The sequence below is a fragment of the Vigna angularis genome, chromosome 7 (assembly GCF_016808095.1).
Source record: "Vigna angularis cultivar LongXiaoDou No.4 chromosome 7, ASM1680809v1, whole genome shotgun sequence".
NCBI classification, from domain to species: Eukaryota; Viridiplantae; Streptophyta; class Magnoliopsida; order Fabales; family Fabaceae; genus Vigna; species Vigna angularis.
The window spans coordinates 10,418,196-10,436,154 of NC_068976.1; the positions used below are offsets into that span (position 1 = coordinate 10,418,196).

Here is a 17,959-nt window from a genome sequence, read left to right on the forward strand (position 1 = left end):
TAGTTGAAGTAGGATTACTATAATTGTACTACATTTTACTGTAGTAGCACTGTAACTGTACTACATTGTTACTGTAACAACACATGTTTCACGAGATATTTTCATTATAACATCGTACATATTTACTATAAAATGTATTTTATTATAACATTTTACTGTAATGTTACTGTAACACTATACATATTTTTCTAAAAAATATATATTTTCTCAAATATAACTATTTTTCAAGGTTCTAAGATCCTTTTTCTTAATGTAGTCTTTGATATTGAATTAGACACATTTTGTAGTATTGATTACAAAGACTTAGAAAAATATTTGGATAAATTATGAAAAAGATAATATAGTAATAACAACTTAAAAGATATTTAGATAAATGATAAAAGGTTACTATTGCTCGTAAAGATTTGAGAAAATATTTAAACAAATAATAAGAAGTATTAATTTGACTAAAGTATTCAAATAAATAATAAAAAAGATAATATTGCTTATAAAAATATATTTAAACATATAATGTTTATAAAGATTTTTAAAAAATGATAAAAAGGATAATGTTGGCTATAAATTCTTAACAAGAAATATTTCAATAAATGATAATGGTTTGTGTCATTTAATTTTAAAAGAAAAAGGTAAAAAATTAAAAGAAGTGAGATGAGAAAAAAAGAAAAAGAAAACTGGAAATATAATATCAATTGTATTAATATTTAATATTTAATATTTATAATCACTTGTGATAAGTCATCGATGGTGATCATCAATTTTTATTTTTTAATACAATAAATAATTAAAATAATAAATAATAAAATAAACAAATTATTAATGAAAGAAATAATACCACTTCTTATTTTATGTACTTAACTCAAACAATGTTATATTTATATATATATATATATATATATATATATATATATATATATATATATATATATATATATATATATATATATTTGATAGTTGACTTTTATTTTTTATACATAAAGAATAACTGTGGTATTCACTTTTAAATAAAAGTTTTTAACATTAAAATAATTATTTTTATTATCATATTTTATTTCATTTTTATTATCTATATACTTTATTTCAAACAAATATAGTAAAATTTAAAAAACAAAAAGCAAAACATTTTGTTTTATTAAATATTTTTCTGCTCTCCACGGATACTATTTTTTAACTTCTAAAATTTTCTTAAAATTTTACTATATAAAATAATTTTCAAAACTAGAAATTAAATATACCAAAAGTAACTTTTATAAATTTATTACAACTAAAAGAAACATATAAGCTCATTCTATTTCACTCATTGAAAAATAATATTTTAAAATCTCTTAAAAAACAATCCATTTTAATAATGTAACATATGTATTAAAATTTTAAATTAAAAAAATAAAATAAATATAGTTAAATTGTGAGGTTGGTTTGTATGGGATAATAATAATAATAATAATAATAATAATAATACTGCCACCGTGTTTATTTTACTATTCCCCTTTCCCGTTGTTTTCCTGAGTTTCACAAGATAGATCAGTAACAATAGGAATCTAGAAACAGCTCACAGTGATTTCTCTCAGTGACTCAAAATCTCCGCATAGCTTCCATTGTCACTGCAACCACACTCACTATCTTGCTTACCCTAATAAGCTATCACCTTTCTCACAATCAACCTCATCTTTCTTTTCTCTTTCTCTCTCTGCATTCCAACAAAAGTTGAAGCAATTGTGTTCAGAGAATGTGAGATTCTTTGGTTCAAAGCTAAACTTCTCATTAGTGTTATTTTTATTATCTTTCACTTCTTTTTGTTATCGACGTTTCACCTTTTCTCTTTCTCTACTGGCTCATCTTTTGGTTGATGTTCTTCTTTCCCAACAAACCCCAACCTTTAAGATTTGGTTTTTCCATCAATGTGTAATGCAAAATCGAAAATTTCCGCAAACCCGTTTCAACTGCGGATCTCAATTTCACGGGACACACCCCATTGCTCGGATTTTCCTGTGATCGAGATCTAGGGTTTCTGCTTTCCCTTTTCAAAACTTTTGATTAATCAGCACTCTCCAGTTCGTCTGGTTCCGATTCTTCCTTCATGGGTTCGATTTTCGTCTGATAGGTTCGTAAACAGTTGATTTCAGCTTCTGAGTCGCAATGCTCAAGCAAATCCTCAGCAAGCTTCCTCGGAAGTCGTTGAAACCCGACTCGGACGAGTCGTCTTGGGGTGACTCCGGGCTTTCAGCCGATTCGCCACGCGTTGCCGGTAAAAGCCAAAGACCACATGGCGGCAGTTCCACCGCTGCGAAGCGAGCTTCGTCATCGGCGGTGTTTCCGGCGAGCATGGTGTCCGGATTTGAACCTTTGGTGCCGTTTAAGGATGTTGCTAATGCTGAGAAGATGAACCTGTTCGTGAGCAAGTTGAGCCTTTGTTGTGTAACGTTTGATTTCAGTGACCCTAGTAAGAGCGTTGCAGATAAAGATGTGAAAAGAAAGACTTTGGTTGAGCTTGTTGATTTTGTGGCTTGTGGGACAATGAAGTTTAGTGAACCTGCTATTCTTGCTTTGTGTAGAATGTGCGCTTTCAATTTGTTTAGAGTTTTCCCTCCTAATTATAGGACATGTGGTGGTGAAAATGATGATGATGAACCTATGTTTGATCCTGCATGGCCACATTTGCAACTTGTGTATGAATTGCTGCTCAAGTTTATCTCTTCTTCGTGCCTCGATGCGAAGGTGGCGAAAAAGTATATTGATCATTCGTTTATTGCCAGATTGCTTGAGTTGTTTGATTCGGAGGATCCTAGGGAAAGGGATTGCTTGAAGGCAATTCTGCATAGGATTTATGGGAAGTTCATGGTGCATAGACCCTATATTCGGAAATCTATTAACAACATATTTTATCGGTTTGTGTTTGAGACTGAGAAGCACAGTGGGATTGGTGAGTTGTTGGAAATTTTTGGGAGTGTGATTACTGGGTTTGCTTTACCCTTGAAAGAGGAACATAAAATCTTCTTGTGGAGAGTTTTGGTCCCCTTGCACAAGCCGAAATCAATTGCGGTCTACTTTCAGCAATTGTCCTACTGTGTTATGCAGTTTATAGAAAAGGAGCCCAAGTTAGCGAGCATTGTCATAAGGGGCTTGTTGAAATATTGGCCAGCAACAAATAGTCAGAAAGAGGTGATCTTTCTGGGTGAACTGGAAGAAATTTTGGAAGTAATTAACATGGTAGAGTTCCAGAGGATCATGGTTCCTTTGTTTTGGCGGATTGGATGCTGCATAAACAGCTTACACTTTCAGGTAAAATTGTTGTACTGAATTCATTTGGTAAATCCTCATTATTTGCACATTTCTAGTTTTGTGTTAATTTTTAACTTAAAAGAAATATATCCTTGTTGCATCTTTTGCGTGCTTCTATATTTTTTCTTTCACTTACTGGTTCTGGCAGCTTTTATTTCTATTAACGTACAGTACAATCTTTCTTACAGACTTTAATATCTTTCTTATTTTGTAATATATTTTGAGTATGGAAATGTAGACAAATGCTTGAAAAGCTCAAGCATATTTGTCATGCAATGTGGTCGGATTAGTTCTTTTACTTTTTCTTGGACTTCTTCCTTCTTTTTCCATATTTGAATAAAATGCTTCCGTAGAATTTGTGTCCTAATACCCTCTTTATGAAGCAAATTCTGTGTAAGATTTAATGACATTTAATTAAATATTAATGGTACTGTAAATGGTATTCCAGTTAAATAGCTGTATTTAGTTTCAACGTTGTCTACCCAACAAAGGTTTTCACGTGCTTAAGATTTTGAGAAAACAGTTGTTTGTGAATGTGATGTAAGCTGGTAGCTCAGCTACGGATGTGGAATTATGTTATAGTAGTAATAACTTAGATGGTCGTATTGGAAGTTTAAACTTAGATTTTTCTGAGACACTAGGTCATGTGTCTTTTTATTGATTTTTAAAAGAGGAACTGTACTCGATGATGGAACAACTTGGAGTTTGCTTCATCTCACAAGATTTATGTTTATTTGTGCACATTTATTTTATGTTTTAACAAATGTTCACTGTGGATCGGGAGTGTAAGCATAAAAGATTAATAGGGAGATAGTCTAAATGGGTTTTACTTTGGTGTTAAAAGATAAAACAGAGATCTTGTTTGGACAAGTTTGTGGCTAAGGAAGATATGAAAGCAATTTGTGTTGTCATCCATAGTTAGTTTGAAATTTCTAGTTGGACCTCAAACGTTCATGGGATTGAGGATAAACAACACTCTTGTCTGTACTGGGCGTTATATTTTCCATAAATTCCTTTGTTTTTTTAAACCCCTGAGGAAATGAAGCTATTTTTGTTCCTTAATGAACTTGTAACTTTTTTGGCGCTTGTTGCCATTAACCAGCTTGTTAATTGCTGAATGATACATTTTTCTGTGTCTATCGAACATTGATTGTTGCAGGTAGCTGAAAGGGCCCTTTTCTTATGGAACAATGATCACATTGTCAACTTGATTGCACATAACCGGCAAGTGATCCTGCCCATCGTCTTTCCAGCTTTAGATAGGAATGTTCAAGGCCATTGGAACCCGGCAGTTGTCAACCTAACTCACAATATTAGAAAGATGTTCTTGGAGATGGATGAAAAGCTCTTCATTTATTGTCATAATCACTTTAAGGAGGAAGAAACAATCTTGACCTCTGCAGCAGAGAAGCGGAAGGAGGCATGGAAACAACTAGAGCATGCCGCCAGTCTCAGGCCTGTTACTGGAAATACTGCAGTGTTAGTGTCCTGACTTGTATTGCATACTGCACATTCTCAATCCTCTTTTCACTTGTCTCATGTTATGGTGGAAAACTATAAGAAATGTGGAATAGCTGGTATTGGGATTAGCATTTTGTTTTTGAATCCTATGTTCTATGATGCTTCTGGTACCAGATGAAGAAGTGAGAGGGTTTTCATTGGGACTGTGGTACATGACGAGGACCATGCAGTGAATTAACTCATTTTCTGTGTAACTTTATTTCCAGAAGCTTCTGTGTATGTCGTGCTTGTACTTTACATTACAGTCACCAGGCACAAGTCTTGATCCCAAATCAAGGACTCAAGCTCTCCTGTATTAACTATCATGGCCAACAAGCACACCCGAGATTAAGTATTAGCTAGTTATAATAACAAAAATTGAACAGTTCCGTCCTTGGATTCTGTAATTTTCTTTTTGAAAATGCAAATTGATGGATGGTTACTTTCACCAGAACAGTCCCGAGTACTATTCAATTAAGCAAAATTTTATTATCCAATTTAGATAATAAATTTATTATATCCTTAATTAGAAAAATATTTTCGTAATTGTTTAAAGAACATAAATGATCTAATAAGATTTAGTGAGTCTGATCTTATATCTTTAGTAAGATTTTGATGCACTTTCAAAAAGGATTCTGTCGTGTAAAATAAACGTAAACCAGTTTTAGACAATTTTTGTTACGGCAGACGGTTGGTACGACACAAAACTACGCATGAAGCACTTGCAAAGACACAAAACTACGCATGAAACACTTGCAAAGACAAACAAAACTACGCATGAAGCAATTGCAAAGCTTGTTGCCTGATAATGAAGTACTTACAAAGCTTGTTGCCTGAAAATGAAGTTTAAAATTGATGCCTCTAACTATGATTCTCTGTTTTAATTGTATCCTGATGTAACAATTTTTCAGTACAATAACAATATGCAAGTACCAGAGTTGGGTACCTTCCTACAAGTTACAGCTATCAATCAGACTGCAATTGGGAATTAGATGATCAAACAAATAATTACAACCAAAGGTAATACACATATGAAATTCCAAAAGTCAATATTTAGTCTTCGCAGATGCCATCATTTACAACTTTATACTTAGTCTCAAAAAGTGTCTGCACTGGTTTTGGAGACAAATTTGCCACATTCATGAACTGTCAAAGGAAAGCAAGATTCACTGTCAGGATCTTCATTGGGCTAATACTCACTTGTTTTTTAATCAGAAGGAGTGGGTTAAAAGAAAGTAAAACAAATAAATGTAAAGAACGTGACAAGTTCATCTTTTGCCTTCGTATATCTACCTTCTGCTGTTTATATTTTTCACGTATAGCATTCAGAGGACAGCCTTTGGTATTAAGTTGCAAATCTGCCAGTGCAAGGACAGTAGTTTTAAGTTCTGACACTTTGTAATTCGTATAGTGTTCCATAGTTGAATTCTGAAAGTAGATGCCAAGGTGAGTCTTTAATTTAGATTTATTTACATCCAAACAATAAGGTAAATTTGCAACATCAAATAGTCATATTAAAGTACAGACCCATGGATATTCTGACTGGTTGAGGGTCCATCTGGCTAGTAAAACAGCAGACGCAGCTATCATGGATGGTCGAAACTGCGAGAAGCTGTATTCAACAAGAGTGAGTTCTGCTAAATAATTTGCCAGAAATTCCACTTCAACGTAAGAAACCTGTATAACATGGAAAATTCACAACACAATGGGTTTTGTTTGTTACCCTTCTTTTAAGCATAATAAAAAGTTAAATTGTGGATGTTTAATTGCAACTGCAGTCTACGGTACCTTAAAAGAATATTGTGCTGCTAGGATGAACCTCCTGAAAGCCAGACAAGATGATCATGGCAGTTAAACTTTAACTAAATGACAAACAACGCAAGTACACAACAATAATAACTAAGCCACCTCCATGGCGCGGGGTCGGCTATGTGAATCAAATGACTTCATGTTCTATTATAAATCATATTTATAGACAAATTATTTATCTCCTGTAAAGTGTTTCTTAATGATTTTTCATATATTTTTGTCTCCGTTTGCTATTGTGATTGAGTCATCCTCCACAAGATATACCTCTTCAATGCTAACCCAACTTTATAATGTTTCATTCTTTACCATATCTTGTTTAGTACATATGTTCATCCAAGCAACATTTTCAATTCTACCATCGAGTTCATCCTCGTTGGCTTTTACTACCCAAATTTTTGTTACATACATCAAGGGTGTTTTTATTAGAACTCATCACCTTGCATTAAAATTTCCCATTAAGCTTGACTACTGTTTTATTTCTATTTAACAATATCATGTACTTCCAAAGCTTATCTTCACATTTCTAACTTCCCATATATTTTCTCTAAACTCTTCAACCACAAGTATTAGTGTGTTCGAGTCCATTCAATTACTAACGTGAGAGTATAATTGACATGCAACATAGCTAGAAAAGTGAGAAACGTGAAAAGAAAACCCATACTATATCATCTGCTAAATGCATGCATCATGACATCGGCTCTTGAGATATGCTTAGTGAGCATTTGATCGGAATTGCACATATAATACGCACCTGAGAAATGTTTTACTGGTGGGAACAGATAATTGAAAATGCAACAGATTTAGAACCTCACTCTCCATTTTCAATACCTATCAAGTGCCAACGATTAGGTGTTTTATGTCACTATCAGCCGTAATTAATACAAATTGAAAAGACGAAGGTCACAAAAATACTACCAAGTGTTATTTATACCTCTGCTTTTGAGTACGTATTATCTGTGATGAAGCAAAATTCTTCCACTCGAGGAGCACAAATCTCTTCATACTTTCTTGAAAAGCCATGAAAAAAAGAACACGACAAGCAATTTAGAATTTCCTCATAACTTCCGAAAAATTTGAGATCATATCTTATATTATCGGTTGTCCCAGTCAGATTCATCAACAGCATTCAAGATCAACATCGTCTAGAATAAATTATAATACAGTAATTTTACTACATTCAAACTCTCCACTGCAATGTAAAAATAGCAAAGTAAAGCAAGACAAATGGCACCTCTTTCCAAAATGATTATAATCCCAGCGAGAATCACATACCAAATATCGATTTTTTTTCTTAGAGCCCAAATACATAATAAACCGCACTCTAGAGTTCTACCTTTCCAATTGGGACTCAAGGCAAGGCTCTATATACCTCACTATAATTCTATATTTTCATTGTAGGACTCAATCCCAGCACAAGCACACCTTACACATTCGCTGTGATTTGCAGATTTATTAACGAAAATCCAACCACAATTTACATACAACCTTGTTAACATTATCAGAGAATAACAAGAATAAAATTTAGACCATGTGAAACCTGTTAATGAAAAAACAAATAAAATTCAAAGATATACAAATAAGTAATAATCATCAACTCATCGTCACACTGAATTGAGGATGTAAAGTATATTGCGAAGCCAAACTCATTATAAAGTGTCTCAGTATTAATAGTTCCTAGTTCAGCGAAGCATAAAAAAGATTAAATAAGAGCACGTAGCACTTTCATATTACTTAATCAGGTCCAACTGGACATTTATAAAGTATTGTACTTACGATGCAATCAGCATGCAAGTAACACCCAGCAACTGTAGTCCTTGTTTCTGAATCAAACTTTGAGAAAGAAACCGATCAATGAGATTCACAGTAAGGTAAAGAGTATCTGGAACTAGCTTATATTCCTCAGAAACCTGAAAAGAGGATATAACAAAGCTTCAGCTATAACCCATTCAGCAGCCAAAGATTCACGCAACTCAGCTAACAGCATTTAAATATATATATATATATATATATATATATATATATTTTTAATTTATATCTAATGTGCCTTTATCACGGATAATTAATAAGATATAAAATTTCAGCTCTTCTCTGTATATTCAACTGTTTCCATTGAAAGATTCCCATGAGAATGCATTAGCAATTTTTTTATGTTCATAATTGCCAAAGGCACGGTGATAAATTGATAATGCTTGAGATGACATTGAAGTTGAGTGCAGAAATGTAACACCAGGTTATAAAACTATTACATGTATACGAAAAGGAAACTTGGGTTATAAATTTGAGGTTAACTGAAAAACTAACACGGTTGAAGAGTGTTGAAAAGTTTAACTGTGAAGGAAAAAAACATGGGTTGGTACTGTTTGATTATTTTAAAAGCTTCTCTGCAATAAACTAGAGGCACAATTAAAGAAGTTCAACCGTCAAAATTATACAAAGACCAAACATTACATTCAGGCAGTTGAGCAACACAAACAGAAATTTGCAACAAGTGACAACAAGAGAAAAGAGCTAAAGTTTTCAAGTAGTAAATATTTAAAAAGTGCTACTAGACTAACCTCCACAAGCCAATCAATCAGAATTGCGCGCATGCTTGGAGTGATGTCTTTCTGCAGCTCGCCCATGTAATTGGTTAGTCTCCTTTCAAACTGGAAATATTTAACCAAAATTTATTATCAATTTTTTACAGTGAAACTTATCCAGTTTTTCCGAAGTTCCATATACTCTATATTGTTAAGAATATAAGCCGCGGCGGTCACTGGTGAAATAGAAGAAAAACAGAGATGATAAAGAGAAGCTATTTACAATGTCACCACCAAACTAGGAGAAACAATCCAAAGGCATGTCTACACACTAACCTCTCTGACACATATATTATTGTATATATCAGGGGCATATGAACTCCAAACTTGAGGATCCTTTAACTCAACTGAATCAATGTCCACAATGCCCAAACCATCCGAATGCTTTAGTTTCTCTGAAATCATATCAATATCTGCATAATCCAATCAACTTACAATTAATGAAATCAGGAATTTATGGAAAGCTAACTTGCATGTTATCTTATAAAAATTTTAATGAGGGCAATCACATAAATTGTAACTCTTCAGAACTTGAAGTTCCTTCTATAGAGTTTAATTTTTTTATGGTGTCTGTGTATAAAATTTTTACGATGTCAACCAATTAAAAAATACACTAGGTATGACGCTTAAAGTAGTTGTTACAATAGTCAACAATATAGCCATGCATGACAGTCTATGAGTGAATGCCATTTATATTCAAATTAAATCCATATTATAAGCATAAAATACATAAATAGCCGTCAGGTAAAGTGATAAATAGCTTCTCTATTAAGGCCTGTAATCAGATAGCATTCAGTGCTTCTAGGTAATAATAGATATGGTGGAATATTTAAGATGATACTTTAGTAGATTGCAAAAAAAGTTATAGATGAGAGTAACAATTAAAAATGAAGACATACAGAAGAAAAGTCTAGAAACTGTTACAAGAAACAGTTACCTCATTCCAACAAGACAAGTACCATTATAAATGTCAATTTTACAATCATTATCTCATAAATCAGTTAACTATAGTCTAATGCAGCAGAAATGCATACAAGCAGTGACAGGAAATTATAGAAAAAAACCTTTGTTCGGAGAGCTAAGGAGTTCATCAGACTGCATAGAGTCCTGCATTGAAAGCTGGGGACCATCTATGACAGACATAGAAGGTGGCACTAGCTCTCTGTCTTCCAGCCTTTCAGCACCAACAGGTTCATGTGACTGTACCATCGATATTGTTGATAAATCTTTTGCTGACTTTGCTCTAACATCTTGAGTTGACCAAACTTGTACGGAGACATTGGAAGTTCCCATTGTGTTTCGCTTCTTATAACCTCCTCTTGTCTATATAGTGTCAGGCAACTCAAAATTAACCTTCCCAAGAGTTTATTTTTTTATAATCTAGTGATTCTTAAATTCATACAATCCCCGCTGAGCTATTTGTTTTTATAAGAATCAAAGTGTTGGAACATTACAATTTCAAAACTATCACATGCACAATTAATAGTTTCAAATAGAAGAACTGGAGCATTACAAATTCAAAACTATCTTGTGCACAATCAATAGTTATAAAAATGGCAGTTTCAACCGCAACCATTGTGGTTACAAGTATTGTGGTATGAAATTATTATATTCTTTAGGTCCATGAATACAGTCCACAAATATCTGAAGGGTTCACTTCAAACTAATCTGACCTCGTCAGAAGTAAATAGAATATTTCTAATAAATATTCCAATGACTATTTTCGACAAGGATAAAACTCAAAAGCATTAGACCATGGGTGAATGCAGAAAATAATCACATAGTTATTCCACTTACTTGCACCTTTTCTTTATAAAGTTGGATAGGTATTTATTTGTTTTAAGACAGGTATAGTTTTCCGCTTCACCAGATGCTTCCCGTGCCCTTTAAAATATCTCACATTATCCATTCACTCACCCACCAAGAGATAAGAGTAGAAAAATCAAACTTTGAGTCTTTATTTATTTATTTTAAAAAAAAAAGAGTGGCAGTTGGGCCCAGCTGTGGTTTTAATGCTGCCAATTATGCACGCTTCAGAGTTCATGTGATTTGAATTTATGTTGCAATGGATGACTTTGCACGATTGTAAAAGTCCATGTGAATTAGGATAAAAAAAAACAGTGGATCATAGGTTTTAAATATACGATCAGGGACTGCGAACAATGCCAAGGCTTTTAGGGTGTATGCCGCCTCAACTGTGACCACACAAAACAAAATTGCAACTCCAAAACCACAATTCAGTATACCTGAAAACTGGGCACAGCGCACTTATTGAGCTGCGGTTTTCTGTATTCATTGGTTACATCTGTCAGCGCTGCTCTGCTGCTCTTTTCCACTCTTCGCTGTTTCTTAAAGCATGGTCTTGAAGAGGCAGAGACCTCTCTCAAAGCTCTCGCCATTGCTCGCGTCACTCGAACACTGTCTCTCACACCGATTACAGCATTCTCTCTATCCATCTTTCATGCCTCGAAGATCAACACCAGTCTGAAAAATCAACCACAATCAAATCACCGTAACAAACATCAAAATAAGCCAATAATTTAAACAAAAAAAAAAGAAACAGAACAACAGATGTTGGTAAACCTGGTGAAAAGCCTAGCTCTAATCTATTACTAGAAATTTAGGCGGCGGAGTGTGATGATTCTATATGCGAGTGAAAATTGCGTGGAATTTGAAATGATAGGTTAAATTGTAACAAAGAGACGCAGCGATGGCAATGGTGGTTAGATCTGTGCATGAGAATAGTGAGAAACAGTGGTGGAATGGAGAAGAGTGAAAGAAGGTTCTGGAAGAAGTTTGTTACAGAGTTGGAAGGTATGCTTACTCTCTCATGAGATTGAAAGATGGAGAGAGTGAGAGAGAAAGCAGGAAATTGAAAAGAGAGTGAGAGAGGGAGATAATAACATTAGAGTAGTAATAAAAGCAGAGCGTCAGTGAGAGCGGGAGTCACAAACTCTGCAAACTCTTAAGACCTACAGTATCATTTAATTAGATTTTCTAGAGTGTCTTCCAAGTACCACATTGACTAAAATAAAAAAACATATAAATGAAAATTCTAATATATATTATAAAGTTTACATAGAAATAAATGAGATATGATATAAATAAAATGTATCTTATGATTTTGTTATTATATTGATCATTTATAAATTTATAAATATTTAAAATTTAAAATTATTCAAATACATTTTTTATTAAGAGTTTTTCTTCCATTAAAAATCAGAGTTTTGTGTTGATTCCTCCATTAAATGTTTTTATAATGATGTATGGGAGAGTTTTTTTTTAATGTGTTAATGAGGAAAATATTTTTTTTTATAATTTTATTAAGTGATATTCCTAAAAAATATATACAACTTGATTGATTTTTTTTTTCTCAATAATAACTAATATTTGTTAATTTATTGATTTATTATTATTTTTCAATAATTTTTAAACAAAATTATATTATAGTCTTCCATAGAGTTTTTTTGATATTTTTTTTGTCATAATATTTAATTTTAGAAGTTTACTTAGGTTATTTAGAATTTGTTCTATTCATGTAAGTAGGTTTAGCTTTATAATAGTCATAAAATTTTCATTTAAAAAATTATACTTAAAATTTATCTTATTCTTTTAATCACATTTTTTTCCTTTTCTTTTTACATTATAGTATGGGGAGAATTTTTCATCGGTAAGAATTTTAGTCGTGTTATATATATGGTATAAGTTGAGAAATTCAATTGAATTGATGATTAAGATTTTAAAAAAAAAAAGGTTTCCTCTTTTTATGTACATTACAAAAATATTTTCTTATAAAAAAGTACCAGTCTTTGTCACTTTATTCATGACATAGATATTGTCTTTCCTTATAAAACATGCTAATTATGTAACTTTTTTGGTCGTATTAATAATGTATTTCCACTTTTAGAAAATGAATGAAAATGTATTAATTTGAACAAATTTGACAAAATAAATAAAATGTCCAATTTTTAGATTATTTTCCTTGTTCTCAAATTGAATACCCATTAGGCAACATGATACATTTTGTTTATTTATATCCATTTTTGTCAATTGAATATGTGAATAAGGAAAGTAAATTATTTATACTGCAGAAGAAAAAAAAATTAATGAGATTAACTCAAATATAGTTGTAATTGTTTAAATATTTAAGGAATGAATTATTATATTAACTAAAACTCAAGTGCATGTACTTAAATTGGAGATAACAAATCAGTAAACTAGAAAATAACTGTTTTTTTTTAATTTACCGTGTTTTTTATTAAAATATATAATAGTAACCAAGGAAGTAAGTTACAAAAAAAATCATTAAAGCTTTATCTCTATATAAGTCTTAATTTAATCTTTTTGGATTTAATGCATATGTCACTGTTAAGATATTTTTGAATTTTTATTTTAATATAACGATATTATAAGATATTTAATGTGATTAATGTATAAGTTATTTATTTGTGAAAGATATATTTTTTAATAGAAACTTACTTTTCTATTTTATAGTCTTGAGTTTTATTTTAAATATCAAATTTTAAATTTTATATTATTTTTAATTATTATAATATGCTTCAATAATAATTTCAAGATTAAATATACTTATAGTTCTTAAATTTTGATGTAAAATTAAAATTTATTTATGTACCTTTAATACATATAGTTTTTAAATTTTAAAATTAATAAAAATAATATTTAATCTAACTATATTAAATTTATTTAATCTAACTATATATTTAACATTTTCTAATTTAAATATCAGTATAAATTATTACTTAATATTTAAATATCAGTATAAATTATTACTTAATATTTAAAAATAAATAAATAATATTATATTAAGATAATTATATTTATTTATTTGTAAAAAAAAATGTAACAATAAAATATATCAAAGTTTAATAAGAGATGAACTTCAAATTCACATCTAAGTTTAAAAATTATAAATATATTTGACATTAATTTTATAATAGAAAATATATTCTTATAGTAAGGAAGTTTATGGATTCAAAATCTAAACTCTAGGAAATTATTGATATTGTTATACAGTGTACTTTAAAATATATTAAATTCAATAAATATATTAAGAAAACTAGTATATTCTAAAATATCACAATAAGTAGATATATCTTAGAAACAAAGTAGAAAGATAAAGAAAATTAAAAAAATATATAAATTCTATCAAATCCAGTAAATAAAATTTTAAATTCATTTTAATGTACAAAATCAAACATTGTGGTTTTATACTAACCATAGATAATTTTATAATGACCACCTTTTAGTAAACTTGAAGAAGCAGCAATTGTGGTAAAATAATAAGCTGGAATTTTGAAGTCTAATAAGAAATGGTCAAATCAACACATCAAGTGAGATGTGAAGCAAGTGCAGATTTTTTTGATAGTGAAGGGAATGGTTTAACTACTATCTTTTATAATGACAATTTATTCAAGTGTTGTTGCGTGTGTGCAAAACTATCTTCTCCTTCTAAACAAACAAAGTAAGTTTTATTGACCAATCTCAAAACCATTGACTAATTAGAAGTGGGTGAGATCTGAATTCAAAACTCACTTACTAAGTACTATTCTTAGCTTAAAAATTTCAAAACTCACTTCCCCGTAAATTAACCCCAGTTGCATCAATAACTAATACATTAACTTACCATCAGAAATAAATTATCTTTTATAAATATTATATTAATGTTAATCTCCACATATTTGAAATATTCTCTCTTTTAAAAAATTATTTGTCGTAGTGTTAAGAAGTAAAATTTAAATCTAATTCAATCTTGCAAAACATTTTCAACACATCTTCTCACACCGATGTATAAACATCATCTCGAGAGTAAGACTAGACATTAATGGATGGTCCGATAGCGGCCTAATAGGGGATGAAACAATATGTCCAGCAAACAACAAATATCGTTAGGATATACTCTAACCATGATTCTGATACCATGTTAAGAAATGAACTTTAAATCTAACTCAACCCGTACAAAACCGGCTTGTAATATGAGATTTGCACTCACTTATATATTATAAATTGGTCTAAAAAATTTATACTGGATAATTTTTGAAAGAATGTTCACCAATTTAATAAAAGGACCACATCAATTAAATAAAATGATACTAAAATAAGAAAAGAAATTAAAAAAAAATGAGATTGAATATAAGGAGAAAAATGTATTAAAGGAGTTTTTAGTATTTAGTTGTGAGAGTTAAAGTAATGTAATTGAGATTTGGGTATTAAATGTTGGGTCGTGCAATTATTGAAGTGTGAAAGTAGTGAGAAGGAGATTGGAAAAAGGGTGGATTCAACTACCCCAACTGTGCAGCAATAGATTTAGTTTAAAATTGTTGGAAAAATAAGAGAAGTATATGATAATATGACCCACAGCACTGTAGGAGTCTCCTTCATTCCCCGCTCCCCTTATGTCCTATATGCATTTCTCAACCCTCCAACCATAAACAATCTCATATGCTTATTGTCCACCATCCCCTCAACTTCAGGGCCATCTCCTCCTTATCATTAACTTCTCTCCTTTTTCTTTAATTATATCTTAACACTCTAATTACATCTTAATCATCACTTCATTATACCAATTTATTTCACAAGACTTTTTTATCGATAACGGTTGCAAATATCAGATAAGGTCAATTTCAGATTAGCTGGAGCAATGTTCATCTTATAAATCGGTTGCTGAAAATAAGTTAAACTCAAATTTATTTACTAGTATTGTATTAGAATTTAAAATAATGAGATTTGATAAATCTATTGTGTTACCTATTGTTAAATTATTTATAATTATTTTATCTCATATTCTTGATATATATTTCTGATAAAAAATCAAAATATAAATTTATGTTCACATTAATTAAATATGGAAAAATTGAACATTATAAAAAATAAAACTCAAATTTATTTTTGTAAAATTTTAAGATTAGAAATAGTGTTAATCTCTTATATATATAAATTAAGTTAATATTTCATTAATATTATTTTTCTTTAGTAATCATTTTTTAATAGACTATTAATATTTTAGTGTTTGAAATATATTAAAAATTTCATATCAATTAGATGTAAGATCAATTAATCTTTTGTAAATAATTTTTTATTTAACTTCTTTTCCTCTTAAAATATTTATTCATAGTACAAATCTATCACTAATCAACAAAAAAAAATTGTTAATAATAAGTATGAACTCTCCTTCTATTTTTCTCAAATCTCTTAAGTTTAATCTTTTTTTTTAAATCTTAATTATTGTTTCATCTCCCCAATTTTGAAATGTACACTTCTTTTTATGTTTCAAGTTCTATCTAAACCACCTTTGTCCATATGTAAAACCTATCCAAACTACTTGGAGGAAAAAAAATGGTGTACTTCAAAATGAATGAAAATTAAAAAAAAAATACACTTTTTTATACACATTTAAGCACATGATACATATACATACACAAAAAGGTAATTTGAAGCATTGAAATGCTAAGGTCCCCTATAAGATACATGATTCCCTATGTGCAAAGGAAATCATTGGCAGGTTGTGTGTGTTTTAGAGAAAAGGTACAAATGCATATCCCTACACAACAAAAGCCCAAGAATTTGAGGGTACCCACTTTTTTGGCTCTCTATGGTTGTTGAGTACAACCAATTTTGGATCTTTTATTTCTCTCTTTCTACACTCAACATTTAAATTTCAAAACCAACCATCAAATTTGGGAGTTTCAACTATACCCTCTACAACACTACAACTATCTTTCCAAAGAAAAGACTACACTTTCCCTTCTTTTCACTTACCATGTCATGTGAATGTTGCACTTTCTCTTCAATAATTCAATCCCTAAATTCAAATAGGATTTGACGTCTTTTTCATATTTCTAAACACTATAAAATTTAGATCTCGTTTTCAAAAAAAGTTGTTAGATTTCGTTATAATCTTATTAAAAGTATTACTATTTAAGTATCTTATATCACTTGTGGTCTTAAAATGGCACCGACATTCAATCTTTATATGCATGAGATGTCATTACTAAATAATAACTATACAAATTGCTTAAAAAAATGAACTTTGGATAGGAAATCCATAACTTAAAAAAAATAAAAATTGAAACTTTAGTATTTTATACACAACCCATTAAAGTATCTAATTTTATTACGATTTAGGTTTTAAAAAAAGTTGCAAAAAAGTGAAGCTTACGATTGTTTATATTAGTTTGACAATTAATTAAACTCAAATTCCATCTACACTAAAAAAAGTTTATTATTCAAAGGTACCATATAACCATCTAAATTTAGTATTTTATTCTATGCAACAATTTTTTTTAAAAATGTTATATATATTAACACTTTCCATAATGAATGGAAAATTAGTGATTGAGAATGATGTGACACGTTTTGTGCTTGTGGCAAGTCTTTTGAAGATGTTGAAAAAGAAAGAAGAAGATTGTAATTGAAGAGAAACCAAGTTTCAAAGTTTGGCAAAGACACAAAGAAAAATAAATAACAATGTTGTTGGATACCATTTAGTAGAAGTCTCTACTTTGACCATGTGTTATCACTATTTACTATTGTCTCCTTTATACTCCACTTAACACTATCAAGGAAATGTTTCACAAAAGCTTATGATATAAAAATAAATATTCTTTTCACAAATTAAATTAGTTTATGCCTATTTTAAAAAAAGTTAATTTTGGATAAACTAATAGAGAAGAATTTGATGAATGTCTTATTACATATTGGGAAAAACAAATAGTATTTTACAAATTCAACAAAAATGTGAAAGGAGATATGACAGAAATAAAATACAGTAATCAAGA

The 17,959-nt window shown here is 30.3% G+C and overlaps 2 protein-coding genes across 2 annotated transcripts; one reads left to right on the top strand and one right to left on the bottom strand.

Annotated features, from left to right (window-relative positions):
- Positions 1–1,493: 1,493 nt before the first annotated feature.
- Positions 1,494–5,273, top strand: LOC108319303 (serine/threonine protein phosphatase 2A 57 kDa regulatory subunit B' kappa isoform). The gene is made up of 2 exons (XM_017550395.2): positions 1,494–3,276; positions 4,436–5,273. Exons 1-2 carry the CDS (start codon positions 2,134–2,136, stop codon positions 4,766–4,768), a joined length of 1,476 nt encoding a protein of 491 aa, XP_017405884.1. The 5' UTR covers positions 1,494–2,133; the 3' UTR covers positions 4,769–5,273.
- A 343-nt stretch (positions 5,274–5,616) lies between these two features.
- On the bottom strand, positions 5,617–12,133 carry LOC108319269 (cyclin-A2-2). The gene is made up of 12 exons (XM_017550344.2): positions 11,748–12,133; positions 11,411–11,648; positions 10,229–10,487; positions 9,441–9,577; positions 9,141–9,230; positions 8,359–8,492; positions 7,517–7,592; positions 7,337–7,413; positions 6,565–6,598; positions 6,304–6,453; positions 6,070–6,204; positions 5,617–5,922 (listed from the first exon to the last, which is right to left on the bottom strand). Exons 2-12 carry the CDS (start codon positions 11,618–11,620, stop codon positions 5,830–5,832), a joined length of 1,395 nt encoding a protein of 464 aa, XP_017405833.1. The 5' UTR covers positions 11,621–11,648; positions 11,748–12,133; the 3' UTR covers positions 5,617–5,829.
- Between the last annotated feature and the right edge of the window lie 5,826 nt (positions 12,134–17,959).

Coding starts and splice junctions, on each gene's coding strand:
- LOC108319303 (XM_017550395.2), top strand. CDS start 2,134: ATGCTCAAGCAAATCCTCAGCAAGCTTCCTCGGAAGTCGTTGAAACCC. Junction 3,277..4,435: donor TAAACAGCTTACACTTTCAG/GTAAAATTGTTG, acceptor TGATTGTTGCAG/GTAGCTGAAAGGGCCCTTTT.
- LOC108319269 (XM_017550344.2), bottom strand. CDS start 11,620: ATGGATAGAGAGAATGCTGTAATCGGTGTGAGAGACAGTGTTCGAGTG. Junction 10,488..11,410: donor GCGCTGTGCCCAGTTTTCAG/GTATACTGAATT, acceptor GACACTATATAG/ACAAGAGGAGGTTATAAGAA. Junction 7,414..7,516: donor ATACGTACTCAAAAGCAGAG/GTATAAATAACA, acceptor GGCACTTGATAG/GTATTGAAAATGGAGAGTGA.